This window comes from Schistocerca americana, chromosome 4 (assembly GCF_021461395.2).
Source record: "Schistocerca americana isolate TAMUIC-IGC-003095 chromosome 4, iqSchAmer2.1, whole genome shotgun sequence".
Classification (NCBI taxonomy): domain Eukaryota; kingdom Metazoa; phylum Arthropoda; class Insecta; order Orthoptera; family Acrididae; genus Schistocerca; species Schistocerca americana.
Genome location: NC_060122.1, coordinates 816,688,358 through 816,707,082, shown reverse-complemented (window position 1 = coordinate 816,707,082; position 18,725 = coordinate 816,688,358). Strand labels below are relative to the sequence as shown.

At 42.3% G+C, this 18,725-nt stretch overlaps 1 protein-coding gene across 2 annotated transcripts in view; it reads left to right on the top strand.

Moving 5' to 3' along the window:
- The window catches only part of LOC124612876 (leucine-rich repeat and WD repeat-containing protein 1-like), a 130,084-nt gene extending 123,587 nt beyond the window's left edge, over window positions 1-6,497 (top strand). For both annotated transcript variants that reach the window (XM_047141317.1, XM_047141316.1), the window contains one exon: window positions 5,760-6,497. In XM_047141317.1, the coding sequence (XP_046997273.1) occupies window positions 5,760-6,040 (281 nt within the window). In that variant the 3' untranslated portion in view covers window positions 6,041-6,497. The remainder of the gene's footprint in view (window positions 1-5,759) is intronic.
- Window positions 6,498-18,725: the final 12,228 nt, after the last annotated feature.

The following is an 18,725-nucleotide window of genomic DNA, read 5'->3' as shown; positions in this document are numbered from 1 at the left end:
AAGAGATCACTCTACAACAAAATATATATTAAAGAAATAGAACCTACGAGATTATGATTGTGTACTTTGCTAAATGACCATATATGAGACATTGTATGCATCTCACCATCTGCTGTTGTCATGCGTCCCGATTCAGGGTTAGTGATTGCCCACTTCTTCGATTTGTAGCTCGTAGATGCTCTGTGTTGCTTGCCAACTGTGCTGCCTGGCTCTGTTGTATAGGAACTGTTGATTGAACTGCAGGCTGCTAATCGCTGTTGGTGGAGCAAGTCTGCTGCACACTCTGTTGCTGCTTTCTTGAATTAGCCTTCCAGCAGACTAAGCTGACATCCAATAATGTTACAGTGCACGTGAATCTTCTATATTTGCTTGTCATATGCAACTTTTGATTAACTTTCATTTTAGAACAATTTAAATTTTCTTCTATTTACGGAAAATGCACTTGATAGTAAATATTTGTTACTTAAAGTGGTATAATGTTTAATGATGTATTTCTCATCTTTGCAATTGAGCACCCCAACCTGTTGTTTATTAATGTTGTCAAAGAAAAATTCACTACTATTTCTTCTTTGCAAATGACGATAACTGTTTTAAAAAGGTTTTCAGTTCCAACATGCAGCTCTTAATAACTTCTCGATAAGTAAACATTTATGTCACTTCCAGTTCACATTGCTTCTTCTACGATGTACATCTTATCTACATGTAAATTACACCACATAATCAGAGTTATTCAATATTAGTTTCAGATAATGTGTTAATTCACTTTCAGTCGAACATGAAGTACAATATTTAATTTTATTTTTCACCTGAAGTAATCATAAAGTCTTTAATTTCTTTTATTTTGTCTTTTCTCGCACAACGGTGCTCACAAACATAATGAAATTGTCCGCATTTGTAAATTCTGTGTCACTGTCCTGTTGAAAGTAGCAAACTATTCTTGGATCTTGAGTAACCAAGTCATAATTAATGTATTCTTCAGTAACTCATGTCCTTTCTTTTTTTAAATGTGGTAGGATTCTTCTTAGTAAGTTTCATCTTCTTCAATTTTCAATTAAAACTCGTTTCTTACAGATTCGTTTTACATTCTAGGGTCATCAAATGGAGGGTTCATGGTGGCAAAATCCTAAAACATTCTTGATTTTAGTGTATTACTTATTCTTCTATATTTTTCGATTAGTTTCTGCAGATTTATATAGCCATGAACATTTATCAAATAAATATGTAGTGGAGACCTCATTAACATTGAAACAAACTGAAGATATTTTTTACCCATGCAGAATTGGAAAGTCAGTCATATTTGCTGGCGATACAAAGGCGTCTGCTGGTGACACCCAACCACTGAATGCCACCCAAGGAGACCTCAAACAAATAATACAATCCAAAATAAATATTTGCACTACCACATAATATCATATGTATAAAAATGCACATCTGGGCAATATTTGAAATCATAACTTTCAACATAAAATTAAATTACATATATTCATTTATAGACAGTGAGAGTACTGAAAATTGTACATCTGACTCTTAAGGGGGAAATCCCAGATTTAATTCCACAAAAATTCGGTATCTCCACAACAGCTGACAAGTTTTGCCATCAATGCTCACTCCCAGGCATATTATGACCAAAGCCCATAACCCAGCTGTATGCCACCTGTTGATGGTGCGAGCAAGCAAAGCTGTAAGAGAAGTGTACAAGTGGAGCAGAGACAAATGGTAAATCTCTCTAATGACAATATGGGCTGCACATGGGAAACTCCATTGGTGTAAGCACTTTGACAAAGGTAGGTCATTATGTACCAGCACCTCAGAACAAGCATCTCTGAAACTGCAAAGCTGGTTGTCTGTTCATTCGCTATTGTCATGAGATTGGTGGAAAGTGGTTAAATGTTGGTGACAGTGTTGAATTCCACACTGCTGGTGCAGGCATAAGTGTTTCAAAGCATACTCAGGGTGTATACGACTCGGGACAACCAGGAGAGCCGGGAAAAAACCGTGAATTTCCGGGAAAAACCCGGGAATTTTTTAGAATTCCGGGAATTTTTCATTGTTTTAGTTTTCAGTTAAATTTTAGTGATTTTGAGTGGTAAGAACCAGTACTCCAACAAAGGATATTACTGTATTCTGCATCTGGAGAATAATACTGCAGCAACAAAACATGAATGAGAGAAAAAAAAGAAAATAAAACTTAAGTCGCAAAGGAAATGCGCCCAATACAACGAAAAAACACAGTGCTCATACAAGCATCTGCCAACAGCAAAGTATGTCAAAGGATTTAGGAAGACTATGCAATGCTTCCTAACAACAAATTGCCTCCGATGAGCGTGACGTGACAGCTCTTTACATTAGATTCTTTTGAGCAGTTGTGGGTGGGCTCTTGTGCATGTACAGTTGAGTCTCGTATGAGTAGTACCTTCTCCCGCTTCTGGCTACGGATGTGTGTGGCTGGGCGCCACTATCTACTATTGCCGCAGTTCGAAAATATCATAGGTTCGGGGCTGATGCACAGAGCAGTCTTAGTTATAGTGGGGAGGTGGGACATCTCCACGTGACCTGTGTTTGCGTTTAGTGATTTTGCTGTTTCCTCTTCATTTATTGCTCTCACATTAAATGAAAAGAAAACGGGTTTCTGTGGCCGGGAGCTATCAAATGAATTAAAATATGTTCACATAATTACGCCCTAAATTGCTCCAGGCAAATGTCGAGATGGTTCCTTTGAAAGGGCACGGCAGACTTCCTTCCCCGTCCTTCCCAAATCCAACGAGACCGATGGCCTCGCTGTTTGGTCTCTTTCCTCCAACACTCCAACTCCGCATAACTACGGAAGGCTGAAATATGTTATTAGTTTCAAGTTTTATTTCAACCTTTCTGACAGTCAAGCGTTAATCGCCTTGCAAAACAATGAAGTTATTTTTGTCGGTTTGCTAAAGACATTTGGCTTTTATTAATCTTTTTCGCTGAAGCAGTCAATTTATTTGAAACGAAGTGTTGAATTTCACAGTGTTGGCTAGTTTCAACAGTTCACGGAATTTCAAGTGCACGTTTTCCATCTTCTACCTCGTATGCCATAATAAAGAACCAAACATAATCCAAGAAAATTTACATCCGAATCTGGACAAACGAATATGCACTTTAAGCCGAATTATGCATTTCAGAATGGTTCACGAAATTCCGATGTTCTTGAAGTATACTCTGATGTCTCTTTTCTTTTATGGCATAATGCAAAGTCTTTTAATTTTTAACACGTATGAACATGCGGGCTTCCTGCGTCATCATAGCTGTGCAAGCGCAGTGACGGCTGTTATCTGGCGCTCTCTGGTAATGCTGAAACGAACCAATTTCTAAGGTCATGGGAAAATATTGCGAATGGTGGTTTGAAAAGCGTTACTTTCAAAGTAAATTTCCTTTCACGCAAGATGAACTATGTGCGAAAATGTAAGATGAATTTCTTAAATCATAGAATATTTGACCCTCATTTAAAAATCACCTCTTTGAGGACGACCATCTAGAAGAATTTCACGCCAAGAAGATCAGACATTTATGTCGTTATTAAAAATTTTACTGGCATGTTTATGTGATGAATCTTAAAGTGTAACACTCTCAAGAAAGATCAGCATTATATGTGGAAGCTTAGCTTCTCTTGCAGCTTATTAATCTTCTAGACCAATCTTATATGTGAAAGCTTTTCGTTTCTTGTAGCAACACTATGTATATTCAGAATGAGATTTTCATGCTGCAGCAGAGTGTGCGCTGTTATTAAACTTCCTGGCAGATTAAAACTGCGTGCCAGACTGAGACTCGAACTCGGGACCTTTGCCTTTCGTAGGGTACTGCTCTACCAACTGAGCTACCCAAGCACAACTCACACCCTGTCCTCACAGCTTCAGTTCTGCCAGTACCTCGCCCCCTACCTTCCAAACTTGGTAGAGCACTTTCCTGCGAAAGGCAAAGGTCCCGAGTTCGAGTCTCGGTCCAGCACACAGTTTTAATCTGCCAGGAAGTTTCATATCAGCGCACACGCAGAGTGAAAATCTCATTCTGGAAACATGCCCCGGGCTGTGGCTAAACCATGTTTCCGCAATATCCTTTCTTCCAGGAGTGCTAGTTCTGCAAGGTTTGCAGAAGAGCTTCTGTGAAGTTTGGAAGGTAGGAGGCAAGGTACTGGCACAACTGAAGCTGTGAGGACGGGGTGTGAGTCGCGCTTGGGTAGCTCAATGGGTAGAGCACTTGCCTGTGAAAGGCAAAGGTACCTAGTTTGAGTCTCGGTCCGGCACACAGATTTAATCTGCCAGGAAGTTTCACTATGTATATTAATTCAAACAGTTAACTTATCTTATTTGTGTGTTCGTGCTACTTAAGAGTGATCTTGCTATTGGCTGACTACATCATGTGCTCTATGCTTTCATCAGCTGGCGAGATCACGTTACATGAGCTACGACTGGCTTACAAAAGCGCGTCGCAATCTCGATTTCAATGCTTTGGAAAGTAACATGCGGTGTTTGGTGGTATTCGAATTTATATGTTCATAACACAAAAATATGCAGCCCCCCCCACTCTCCCCCTCCGAGTTTCATTTTCTAAAGTGTCGGGAAATTCTGTTTCCGTGTAGAAAACCATAAACATTCAAAGGACTGATAAGTTTTACACTGCCAAGGAAAAGTGTATTGTCATTTAACACGGAAAAACTGTATTTTCTCCCAGGAGAAAGTGTATTTTCAACTGGTAAATCCTAGTCCATGTATACACCCTGATACTGTTCAACACAAATTGTTGAACATAAGAGTCCACAGCAAATGATCCCTACACATTCCCATATTGACCCAACAGCAGCATCATCAAGATTGTGGTAGACATGAGATCATAGAGATTGGAACGTGGGACAATGGAAATGTCGCCTTATCAGATGAATCAATTTCTTTTGGTTACATCACATTGATAGTCATATCTGGATACACCTACATCAAGACAAACAGCTGCTCAAAACAAAATTGCCCCACAGATGCCAGCTGCTGGGGGCAATTTTGTACTGTGGGTGACATTATCTGGGCTTCCATGGGCACCATGACAGCTGGCAACTGCACAAACATTGTGGACCACTTGCTGCTCCTCATGCTCAAAGTCTTCCCCAACAGCAATTGAGGAAGGTGGGTGGCTGTGTTACAAGGTCAGAATCGCAGTGATTTGAGGAGCATGATAGGGAACTCGTGTCTTGGCTAGCAAATTCTCTCGATCTGAACCCAATGCAGCACAAATGGGACACTGTCAGGTGACATATCCGTGGCGATAAACCGCTGGACCGTAATTCATAAAAATGGTGTGACCTGTACATATACATTGGTGCCACATACTACTGGAAAACTCCTGAGGGCTTGATAGATCCATGTCATTCAGAATCACTGCTGTATTGCACTCCAAAGGTAGACCAACACACTCTAAAGCAGGTAGTCATAATGTTTTAGCTCATCAGTGTATGGTAATGTCTGTAATTTATTTTGTATTGATATCAAAACATCTAAGGATGAAGCTTCTTGTAATTTGAAATCAAACATGGTTGGTAGAACACAATACAGCTGGTCAAATGTTAAAAACAATTTATTCTCTTTCTTTTGTCTCCTCACTCCATAAAAAGTGCTAGTGTAGTAAGTTTGTGTTCTGAACATGGACTTTGCCTCTCTGCATTTAAGTTGTATTTAGTGGCTGATTCTCTAGTTCATGAACATTTGTGTTAATTTGTATTTTTCTCTTGTTTTTTGTCATAGGATCAGGTGTGCTAGCATGTGGAGATGACGAAGGAAGACTGTGGTTGTATGACACAAAAAACTTATTTGATAATAGTGAAATAACGAACCACTCAGAAGTTAACCCAGTGTGTGTTCTTCAGTGGCCTGATGTTGTAGATAACAATGTGATAAAAAGACATAAATGTAATTTAGATTCATATGACACTACTGTAATAAACAAAGTTGCCATTAATTATGCTGGAAACTGTATGGTAGCTGTAACCAGCAACAATTTGGTGTGTATTTGGAAGAGAAAATGACACTGTTATTGTGGCTTTAAAATTATATCAAATAACCACCATTTTGTAAGTATTTTAATTAAGTTTGTGACAGCCATGGGACAGAATGGAATTAATAAAGGAGAGCTGCACTTTCTCATTGGCAAAGTAGTAATGTGGTTTAAGAGGAATACAAATTACTTTCATCCTCAAAAATATATTGTATTATGTTATAGACATATCATTCACAAATCAACTCCTCACTATTGAAAGATAGATATGAAGCAATGCAACTGTATTGGATTTAGTGTTTTTATTTTATGTAAAAGACTGAAGGAACTGTGTAAAATATCTTGCACCTGCTGAGAATCTCAAGAACAATGATGTATGAAGAAGAAATTGAAGAGATCAACAGGAGGAAGTGCTAACCCAGAAAACCCTATTTTGAGATACTGCATGTTATTTAATCGCTTAAATTCAAAAAGAACAACATAAATAAAGTGAGACAAAACAATTTATAAAGTAGATAGCATTTCTTATCGGTGTGTATGGAATTAGTTACTACCAGAATTTTGTGCATCACACAAATTTACTCCTTTTAGATCCTTGAGACACAAGCTGAACAGTTGTCTCTAGCAGGTTCAGAGAAAAGAAATAAACATTATTAAACAGTGGATACATGTAACAGGAGTCAGACCTAATACAAAATTGCAATATGAAATGACAGTTCATACTTCACATACTCTGGCAGTAACAGGAAAATATAGCTTAGTCTATAATGTACTAGCTACCTCTTAAAATAACTAATGTTTGTAGGTGCTTAACAAAAAGACATTCACTGAATATACCACAGTTCGTACTACTTTAAAGAGACTTGGGCTTGAAGAATCGTACCCATTACAGTGTGCTGTGGTATGGATTTCTTATCTGCTTCCATTCATTATATAAAAACAATTTGGCACTAATTTTTGAAAGTACGTGCATAAGAAATCTTGATTGCCTCATTTTCTTATTTTACTTAACAGCAGTCCTATTTCCCCAATGTAGTATATTTATAAAATCGAATACTTTAAGTGAATGCTTTGAAAGTAAGCAGCCTATGTGACCAGTGCACTCGCACATCAGTGTGTCATGCGAGATAAAATTCAAATAAAATAGTGTAACTTCATCACCCATTAATGGTGAAGCAACTTTTAGCATTACAACCTCCTACAAGGGTGGGTGCTTCACCAGGGCACAATTAAAAATCTAGAATTAAACTTTTAAACCCTGAAGATAGATATTTTCATTCTGAAATTTGTGTAGGTAAAAAGAAGATGCGAGCATTGAATTTATCATTGTTTTGTGCCTGTGTATGTAAATTAGTCTTTGGATAGCTGTAGAATTACATTGCAAATGTGACTGGAAGTCGCAAAGTTGCAGGTTAAGTCCATTGGTGGTGCTTCCTCCCATAGTGTCTTACTGTTTCAAAATCTGACATTCATCATTAGATCATTAGATAGGCCACTTGAAACTCTATAGATGTCAAAAATTTGGGAAGTTCATTTGGAAATCTTTTCCTTTCCCTGCAGGCTATGACTCTTTCATGAGTATATGCATAACGAGCATGTGTCCACAAGGTAAAGCAACATTTTTCTTCTCAGTTCTTGTGCTGCAATCCATTTCCCACCCTCCTCCAACTCTTAGGTGCTGAATGTGATTGCTCAAGTTGCTTTCTTTTATCATCTTTAGGCGTATTCAAGATTTGTTCCCACTTTTGGGTTTGACTCACTTTTATTTTTTCCAAATTTTTATCAGTGTTTAGCACCTTTGGAGAATGACATTTCAGATGAGGCCCCCTCTCCCATCTATGGCATACAGTGGCCACCTACACAAACTCAGTGCATGAATAACTGCTCCTGTCAACTGTGTGGTAGCTAATCTGAGGTGATGGGGTCATCATACACTGTCAAAACTGCAGACCTTGCTTAGTTGATTGGACCTTGATGTGATGCTCGTGGTAGAGCACTTGACTGGAGTAGGTGGCATGATGGTAGACACTTTGTAAATGAAAAGAATTAAATTTACACCAGATGATTAAAAAAAAAAAAAAGCACACACACATTCAATACAAAGCCTTAATATGATCCATGGCATTATCTGTGACAACGTATAATGCTCCAATTTGACAAAGACCTCAGAGGAAAACTAGAACATCATACGAAGGCCAAGGATATGAGACCAATCAGTCTGTCCTCCTTCATTCTTAAAACATTGGAAAAACTGGTTAATGTACATGTTGGGGAAAGGAGGCTAATTAGGGCTCCTCTACATTCAAACCAACATGCATATCAACCATGTATATCATGTGAGACAGCTCCTTATCAACTCGTTGGGAAAGTGGAGAAAGCAGTCCACTTTCAAGAAATAGCACTCTGCATCTTCCTGGACATCAAGGGGGCCTTTAGCAACACAACCTTTGATTCCCTGGTTAGGGCAGTAGAGGTGCATGACCTAGGGACCACTATATTTAGGTGGACTAGGGCCATGTTTAGTGGAAGGATGGCAGAGGCTACCATGATGAATGAAAAGATGGTAATTAACACCACTACAGGTTGTCCACAAGGGGAGTTTTGCCCCTTTATTGTGGAATCTAGTGGTGAATGAACTCATTGAGCAACTAAATTCCAGACAGTGCGTTTGCCAAAGATACGCAGATGACCTTTTCATAGTAATATTTGGCAAATTTACTGACATGTTAGGAATATGGCACAAGGTGCATTGGACACTGTGCAAGACTGGTGCATTGAACAGGATCTAAGGGTTAATCCCTAAAAGACTGTTGTGGTACCATTCATGAAGAAGCTTATCCAACACTCAAGTTGGAATCTAAAGCTCTTTGATGAAACTTTACTTGTGAAGGGGATAGTGAAATATCTAGGGGGTAACCTTAGATTAGAAACTAACATGGTCCCCTCACATTAAGAGCATCTGCTCCAAAGTGAAAGGTACTCTAGTGAGTACCAGAGGGGCTTGTGGCAGAAACTGGAGCCTAAGCCCCAGAGGTATGCACTGGATATACAACACAGTGGTTAGACCTAGTATCTCCTACGGGTCTGTAGTGTGGTGGAAGAAGGTAGAACAGCAGGTTGCAGCTAAGGAGCTTGCTAAGGTGCAGAGACTGGCCTGCTTAGCCATAACAGGCAGAATTAGCAGCACACCACCCTCTGGGATGGAAGCCATGCTGGACATGCCTCCACTACACCTTTGGGTCAAGATGAAGGCAGCAACTGGTGCATACAGACTCAAAAGTGGTAAAAATGGGATCTCATTGGGATATCCAGATTCACACACTAAAATAGTGAGTGAGATAAATATAGGAAGGGCTGGGGAAATGCCGGCCGACTATATAACTCCCAACTGCTTCAACAAGCCTTACAGTATAATAATTAGAAGCAGGGAGCAGTGGGAAAAAACAGTTCGACACCGTACAGGGGACATCGTCTGGCTCACTGATAGGTCAGTCCAAGGTGTGGGGGCTGTGGTGTACGGGGTTCAGCCAAGACTGGAGGGCATCATCTCTCTAGGAAAACTGGCCTCGGTATTCCAAGCCTAAATCATTGCAACCAGGGTATGTGTGTGGAGGAGAATATGCATAGGCGCTACAAGGACCATAGCATTTACATCTATTCAGGCAGCCCTGAAATCATTGGCAGCTCCTGCAACAAGATCTAAGATTGTTCCAGAATGTCACAGGGCTCTGATAGAGCTAGGGGGAAACAATAGGGTAAACCTAGTGCGGGTCCCTGGCCACTCAGGGATTGGTGACAATGAACAAGTTGATAGATTGGCCAGGATGGGGGCAAAAACTCCATTCATCGGACCGGAACCTGTCCTTACAATCACCAAAGCTATGATCAAACTAGAAGTATGGAACGGGCTTAGAAGACAACACATAGAATACTGGACCAACGTCTATAAACAAAAACGTGGTAAGGTAATGATGCCAAAGCCATGTTATAAAAGAAGCTCTGTAATCCTGGGCTTGAACAGGAAAGAGATTACACTCATGGTTGGACTGATGACCGACCATGGGAATTTCAAAAAACACCTACATACAAAGAGTATAACAGAAGAAGACCCTAAATGTACGATCTGTGATGAGAGTGAAGAAACTGCATCACACCTAATCTTCGAATGCATGGCATTGTAGAGCAAGAGAGACAGAATTTTCAGGACAACTACACCTGAAGAAATTGTGTCTAAAAAAACTGGTAAAGGGTCTCCTTGCGCTATTTAAGGTCATTGGTTGGCTTTGCTAGATATACAGGGAGTGATACCGTACAATAAATTCAGTTTCGGTGCGGGCAGTGGTGGGTTCGACCAAAACTGTGTTAGCTTCCCTGCCAAAATCAAATCAAATCTGGAACACTGCAGCAGTCATTTCGTATAGTGCATGTAGAGAATGCCAAAGGAAAACAGGTACCTTCAATCAACATCTGAAGGACAAGTATTCTCAACAAAATTAAATCATGGTACATAGTTGTGTTGTTAAGCTTTACTTCCTACCACCCATGATGTCCTTTCAGTGTTTCAGTTTTGGTCGCATATTGCCTTACTGTAGTTCAGAACTGTGTGTTGAAATGGTGGCAGAAATCTTCAGGGTGATCACTAATATGAATAACCACCACTGTCTACAAACTGCTAGAGCCATCACCATCCCAAGTTTCAAGTTTACTGCCCCCCCCCCCCCTTCTTTATTTCTTTTTCAATAGAAAGTTTGGCCATACAAGACCTTCAATCACCTGTCATACTTTGAAGACTGAAAAAAAAAAAGAAAAGAAAAAAGAAGCTGGCTTCATCCAGTTGGCATGAAAACAAATTCTGTGAAAGTTAGAGCTAGCACATCCTCTGTTCAAAGTTGTGGACCCCTTCCTAAATCAACAAACCTTTTGAGAGGGAGAAGGGGTATCTCCTTTGAACGTCACCCAAACTGCATTGATGAATACCCCCAGCTAAGGCTGCCAGATGTCCCACCATCCTCCTCAGGTCTTGCTGCAGAGAAGGTTACCTTCCCCCATTTACATGTTGCAATTCCAAATTACCAACATCTGTATTATTATAAGTCATTTAAAAACAGAGAGAATAACAGTGGTTAGCCTAAGAGACATTCATTGGGAGTTCTTTTTCCCCCAATAACTTGTCTGCTTACCGCACAGATGGAGGTGACCCTTGGTGTATTCCTCAATCTGTAGTACAAATGGCACTGCAGTGTGACACCAAGGATTATACAGACCTTAATATTCATTGCTATAAACTCTGTTTGGTCCCCTACAATTACCAACCTTTAAGTCAGATATACTATTGGCTCCTAGGATGGAGAAAGTTGGTTACCCAATTATCGATGAAAATGTCTATGGAAAATGCTCCCTTCCAATTGTATAAAGCATTACACACACACACACACACACACACAAACATAACCTCCCCCAGAAATATTCTCATATTTAGTCATTATCTCATTAGTTCAAAGGCAACTGAAAATTACTAACCAACTCAACCTTTGGTTTCTGTCATTCACGAACTTTTATACCCCCCAACCTCCCCCCAGGAGGTTCATATTTCTTTCATGAATTCGTGCGTGGCGCACACGGGGCCCCGAGCTATTGCAGGCCATTCTTCCTTCCCTGGCTGCATTTTCTTCACCATGCCCTTCCCTCCCCCATGCACGCTCCTTCCCCACTGCTCCCTCCTTCCACTCTCACAGTGTTCTGATTTATGTTGACCTGGCTATCCACATGGTTCCCTGTATTCCTTGCAATATTGTTCCTCTTGCCTGTTCTCTTTCATCGTTTTTGGCATTTGGTCCTCCTTAGGGTTTGACCTCCACTTCTAAATTTTCTTTAGTGTGAGCCATGTGGGGAAGGACCCCATCGTAGCATCTGTGGCTGGATTCCTCCTCCTCTGTCCCCCCGCCCTCTTCTGCCCCTCTTCATTCCCCGCTGCAGTCCCTCTTCACCCCATTAGGTCACCGGTCACCAGCAGTTGTAGCTAGTCTGTGTGATGGGGCTGTTATGTACCCATCTGACAACCCGTTGGCAACACAGGGATCGCACTACTGAAAAGTGAGCTGTTGCCTTCCTATGTATGCCAAGAAGTGGTTGCTTGTCATATTGGAGCATCGGAACTCACGGCAGTGCCATGCCAGGCAGCCCCTTCTTTGGCTGGCTACCACCCATTGGGAGAGCCCCTGATCCGAGTGGGTGGTGTCAAGGTGGATGCTTGCCGCATGAAGCGTGTCAAGCTGCAAAAATCTGGCCATTCTCAAATGGTCGTCTCTCTGAGTAATAATTGTTCATTGAACGCTGCTTCGTATGACCCTGCAGCCTTTCAAATGGTTCAAATGCCTCTGAGCACTATGCGACTTAACTTCTGAGGTCATCAGTCGCCTAGAACTTAGAACTAATTAAACCTAACTAACCTAAGGACATCACACACATCCATGCCCGAGGCAGGATTCGAACCTACGACCGTAGCGGTCGCGCAGTTCCAGACTGAAGCGCCTAGAACCGCACGGCCACAACGGCCGGCCAACAGCCTATCCTTCCCTGGGTGCACCATGGGAGGAATGGCAGGCTTGCCATCTTGGGATGGATGAAACACTTTCCCTGCTACTTGGTCTCTACTAGGATGGATGGGAACACATCCACTGCCACAAAGCCGTTGTTTTTTGTGGAGAATATCAAGGACAAGTTTGGTGAAATGGAGTCCCTCAGTAACATGCTTTTGGGCTCCCTGCTGATCAAAGCTGCTTCTTCTGCCTAGTCCATAGCCCTTCTCGTGCTCGTAATCGTCTTGGCGACATCCTGGTGTTTATTATGCCACACCAGTCACTGAATATGGTCCAGGGATTTAGTGATTTTTCATCAGAACCTCATCCTTCAAACTGATGAACTCCAGGCTAATCTGAAGTAATGCAACATTCACTTTGTTCTACGTGTGCAGGAAGAGTCATAAAGACAACTGCACCGATACTGGCAACTTTATTCGGCTTTTGAGGGTGAATTCCTCCCAGAGTAGGTAAAGGCCATGTGTTACTGATGTGACTTGAAGCTGTATGTCCTGCCACCGATGAGGTACTTTTGGTGCTTGCTTTTTGGGCTCATGTCTTCCCGCAGGTGGACCTTCTGTGTGGTGACTGTGGACACCCACTCCCTGAGGGAAGCCCCTGTGTTCCACCACCTGCATGTATAAATTGTCATGACCGCCACTCTCCACGCTCACCAGATTGCCCAGCTTATGAGAGAGAAAAAAAAAATACAGAGTACATATACCTGGATCGCCTATCTTATGCTGAGGCTCGCTAAAAATATGACCCAGAGTCGATTACTTCAACTTTTGCCTCTGTTACATCCTTTCCCCCTCCTCCCTCTACCATACCCCAGCCCCCATCGCCCCCCCCCCCCACCCCCCCTTGTGGTTCCCACACCCGTCCCTCCAGCTATCGCTCACCCTCCCGAACCGAAGAAGTGCCCCACCCTTCTTCGGCACCCACTGGTGATGGGGCTCCTGCCCCCCCCCTTTCCTCATTGACAACCCCCCCCCCCCTCCCCACGATGTCTCTCTGGCTGGAAGCCTGCTACCACAACTCGGTCACAAGGCACATCTGTGCACCCCAAAGTTGCTCGCTCTCTTTCTGTCCTGGACCTGGCAGAAGCTTGCTGTCCAGTAGGAGGAGGAGGAGGAGGAGAAGAAGAAGAAGAAGATATATAAGTCCAAGGAAAAGGCATCCCACAGGTTTCTGTGTTAAGTGTCACACTCTTCCTCATTACCATCAATGGGCTTGTGTACCTTCTTTTGGGCCTCTGGTTACCCCAGCATTGCATGTCAACGATTTTTGCATCTGGTGCAGCTCCCACTCAGTAGCATCTGATGAATGCCAGCTCCAAGGCACCATCCGATGGGTCTCAGCGTGGGTCCTTTCCCATGGCTTCCAGTTTTCTCCCTCCAAAATGCGAGTTATGCGTTTATTGCTGTAAACCTATAGTACACCCCAATCCAGAACTTTATTTAGGCAACCAGCACCTAGATGTGTAGCTCAGTCCATTACTTGGGCCTTCATCTGACGTGGCTGCCCCTTGTTTGCCACCTGAAGACTGCATGCATCCTACACCCTGCCATAATCAAATGTTACAGATACAAAATGGAGATGTACCCCACATGAAACCATCTGCTTTTCGTCTTATCCCATTCCATGGGCCAAGAAGTAGGCTGTGAGGAAAGCGATAAATAGATAGCTAAACTTGATTTACTGATTGCGCCTCCTATGTGGTCAGAACACTTAAGGCGCTTAGCTGAAGTCTTGTATAGGTTTTCATAATATGGAGTCGCAGCCAACCTAATGAGGTCACATTTTGGCAAGGAAAGGTTTAAATTCCTTGGACACATAATATCACCTCAAGGCATACTTCCAGACCCTAAGAAGCTCGATGATGTCAGACACTGCCCTGTATCTTAAAATGAGAAACAGGTGAAGGGACATCTGGGATTAGTATCTTTCTTGAGAAAATTTATACCACAGCAGCTTTTAAACAGTGATGCTCTATTGAATCCTTTACAGAAGAACCATCCCTGCATGCCAAACTGATTTTGACATTAAAGAAGCTCCTTTGAATGCCAGCATCTTACATTATCCCGACATGACCAGGATTTTTGTCTGTGTACAGACGCATCGTCCTGAGATTTGGCGCTTCTTTATTCCAAATCACTGACACAAATAGGGAGTTACCACCAAGGTAATTAATTTCACTAGTAGAACCCTATCTGAAGCTGAACAAGCATATTCTGTGACTGAATTGGAAGCTCTCGCATTAATATGAGTGTTCAAAAAGTTCGAATATTGCCTGTGGGGAAACCACACCAAGATGTATTGCAACCATGTCTTTTTCCTTCCTTCTAATTTGTAAACTCACACGGAAGGATTACTAGGTGTAGTTTGTATTTACAGGAATTTAATTTTGAAATTGCAACGATATTATGAAATAGAAAGTTGTTACTCACCATATAGTGAAGATGCTGAGTTGCAGATAGGGAAAACATAAAGACTGTCACAAATAAGCTTTTGGCCAGCAAGGCCTTCGTCAAAAATAGAGACAGACACACACAAGCATGCACATGTGCAACTCACACACACGACTGCAGTCTCTGGCAACTGAAGCCACACTGCAAGTAGCAGCACCAGTGCATGATGGGAGGCAACTGGGTGGGGATAAGGAGGGGGCTGGGGCAGGGAGGGGAAGGAATAGTAGAGTAGGGATGGGGGACAGTAAAGTGCTGCTGGGGGACAAGGTGGCATGAGGGTATGGTAGCTATGTGCAGTCTGGAGGTTAGAGGGTGGGCAGGGGAGAGGTGGGGGGCAGGGGGGTAGCGTAAAAGGAGAAAGTGAAAAGACTGGGTGGAATGAGGGCTGTGTGGTGATGGAATGGGAACAGAAGGGACTGGATGGATGAGGACAAGAATGTAGGATATATTGTGGGGAAAGTTCCCACCTGTGCAATGCAGAAAAGCTGGTATTGGTGGGAAGGATCCATATGGCACAGGCTGTGAAGCAGTCATTGAAATGAAGGATGCCATGTTGGGCAGCATGCTCAGCAACAAGGTAGTCCCCTCGTTTCTTGGCCACAGTTTGACAGTGGAGATTCATGCAGACAGACAGCTTGTTGGTTGTCATGCCCACATAGAATACAGCAGAATGGTTGTAGCTTGGCTTGTAGATCACATGACTGGTTTCACAGGTAGCCCCCCCCCCCCCCCCTTTGATGGGATAAGTGATGTTGCGACCAGACTGGAGCAGGTGGTGGTGGGAGGATGTATGGGACAGGTCTTGTATCTATGCCTATTACAGGAATATGAGCCTTGAGGTAAGGAGTTTGGGAGCAGGGGTTGTGTTGGAATGGACGAGTATATTGTGTAGGTTTGTTGGACGGTGGAATACCACTGTGGGAGGGGTGGGAAGGATAGTGGGCAGGACATTTCTTATTTCAGGGTGTGGCGAGAGGTAGTCGAAACCCTGGAAGAGAATTTAATTCAGTTGCTCCAGTGCTGGGTGGTACTGATTGCTCCTCTGTGGCCAGACGGTGAGACTTTGGGAGGTAGTGGGAGACTGAAAAGATAAGGCATGGGAGCTTTGTTTTTGTACAAAGTTGGGAGGATAATTAGTCTGTGAAGGCCTCAGTGTGGTCCCTCTTGAAATGTACTGATGGTCTGCAACCACTCTGCTGCACTTTATATGGGCATGACAATCAACGAGCTTTCTGTCTGGATGGATGTCCACTGACAAACTGTGGCCAAGAAACAAGTGGACAAGCCTGTAGCTGAGCACGCTGCCCAAGACGACTTCCTTCATTTCAATGACTGCTTTACAGCCTGTGCCATATGGATCCGTCCCACCAACACCAGCTTTTCTGCATTGCACAGGTGGGAAATTTCACTGCAATATATGCTATGTTCCAGGAAACCTCCTGACCTCAACCTTCATTAGTCATTGTCCTCACCCATCCAGCCTCTTCCCTATTCCCTGTTCCCATTCCAGCACTACACAGCCCTCATTCCACCATAGCACCCAGTCATTTTACTTCCCTCCTTTTCCACTACCCCCTCCACCCACCCCCCACCTTGCCCCCACACCTCTCCCCCGCCCTTCGTCTAACCTCCTGGCTACCCACACTCTACAATCTCTCCACCTCGTCCCCATGCTCTCCAGCAGCACTTCACTGTCCCCCACACACCTACCCTACTATCCCTCCCCTCTCCACCCTAGCCTTCTTACTCGCACACAGTTGCCACTCGCATCATGCACTGGTGCTGCTGCTCATAGAGTGGCTTCAGTTGCCAGAGACTGCAGTCGTGTGTGTGTGTGTGTGTGTGTGTGTATTTTTATTTTTGATGAAGGTCTTACTGGCCAAAAGCTTCGATGAAGGCCTTACTGGCCGAAAGCTTTATTTATTTGTGACAGTCTTTTTGTTGTGCCTATCTGAGACTGAGCATCTCCCCTATATGGTGAGTAGCAACTTTCCTTTTCATAATATTGTTACATTCCATCCTGGATTTTCCATTGTTTAATTTTGAAATTGCGTTTATCAAACTTAATTGCCAATGCCTTACCGAGGGTTCCACAAGGTCTAGATGAATTCTTGGAATTCGTGGAGAACAGTTCAGAAACCAGGCTTCTGTAGATGAAAGATAACAACACAACAGCCATACTACGTTAAGATGTGTAAAAAGCAAGGAGGAGCAGCTACAACAGAAGGATCCCATGTGGCAAAAGGTGAGGCTAAAACAGTTGTAGAACATAGATTACGGGTTGAACAAATTTTTTCATTATTTACCAAGGTGTATTGTTTCACCCAGAGCAGAGCCAGTGCTGTGTTTGTTTACCAGAGGATCACGTTAATGACTTTGTTACACACACACACAATATTGGGGAGCCTACAGCATCTCCAAATGCCTTAGTAAGGTAAGCACTTATTGTTACTATCCAAATTTAAGATATAAGTTCTGCAGGTTATACGGAAATGTGTTGTCTGTCAGAAGGCTAAGCATTCAAATAAGTCAAAACTATTAATTGAACTACCTCCTATATTTTGTAAAAGACCCTTGGAAATAGTTTCCTTGGACACAGCTAGACAATATCCACAAGGTAAAGGAGGTGAAAGATACGTTGTTGCTCTATATGATGTTTTCTCCAAGTATGTCAAATTGTATGCAGTGCAGTCAGTGACTGCGAGCACCATCATCAGAAGGGTTACAACGGATTATCTACCCAGAATAGGCAAGTCAGAAATACTGATGATGGACAAAATGTCATATTTTACAGGCAAGCATTGGAAAGAGTTCATGAATGAAGCAAGTCCCATAGAGAGGATATTTAAGGATTTTAACAGATTTATCTGACCCCTCACAAACACACAAGGTGAATGGGGATATGTTACCCCATTTCAGCAAGTTATTAACAATCTCCCACATAGCTTAACTGGCTTTACACCTTCAGAACTGTTGTTTGACAAAAGACAATCGGGAAGAACCTCCACCCAGGGTCCCTTGGAAGGAAATATTGCATGAGAAGAAAATATATTGGGCACTGGTTAGCAATGAAGAAACGGCAAAATACAGAAAACAACTGCATGATAAGAAATTAAGAGGCACTGCAGAGTACCATGTAGGACAACAAGTTCTCCAGAGGACTCATCCAAAATCAACAAAGTATGGTAAGTTAAATCGCAAGTGGCAACTGCTCTACATAGAGCCATTTGTTATATCAAAAACTCTACTTAAATAGCGGTAAGGGAAAATGGCTCTACCGAACAAAGATATATGTGAATTTGTGCACTAAACAGAATTTGATACTGACAGCTTGGAGCAATGTATATAAGAGATGACATACTGTCCACTTGAATAGACTTATTACCATTGATGTTTAGTAGTAAGGAAATATTTCATTTGGCCTATTTCATGTGTGTTGCCTTATTAAGATGCAAGTTTTATTTATGTAAGATTTTCATAGTATGCTTACAAGCCAGAAAGCTCAGAAAACATTACCCTCACTGAGTGTGAGAAATTATTTAATTTGACACTATTGTTTAAAAACACAGTAGGCATGCAATTGAGACACAGCATGTGTAAATGGTGAAGTGGAGTGGGACAGAACTGCATCCAACACAGTGTAAGCCGCAAATTGTGCCAGACAATG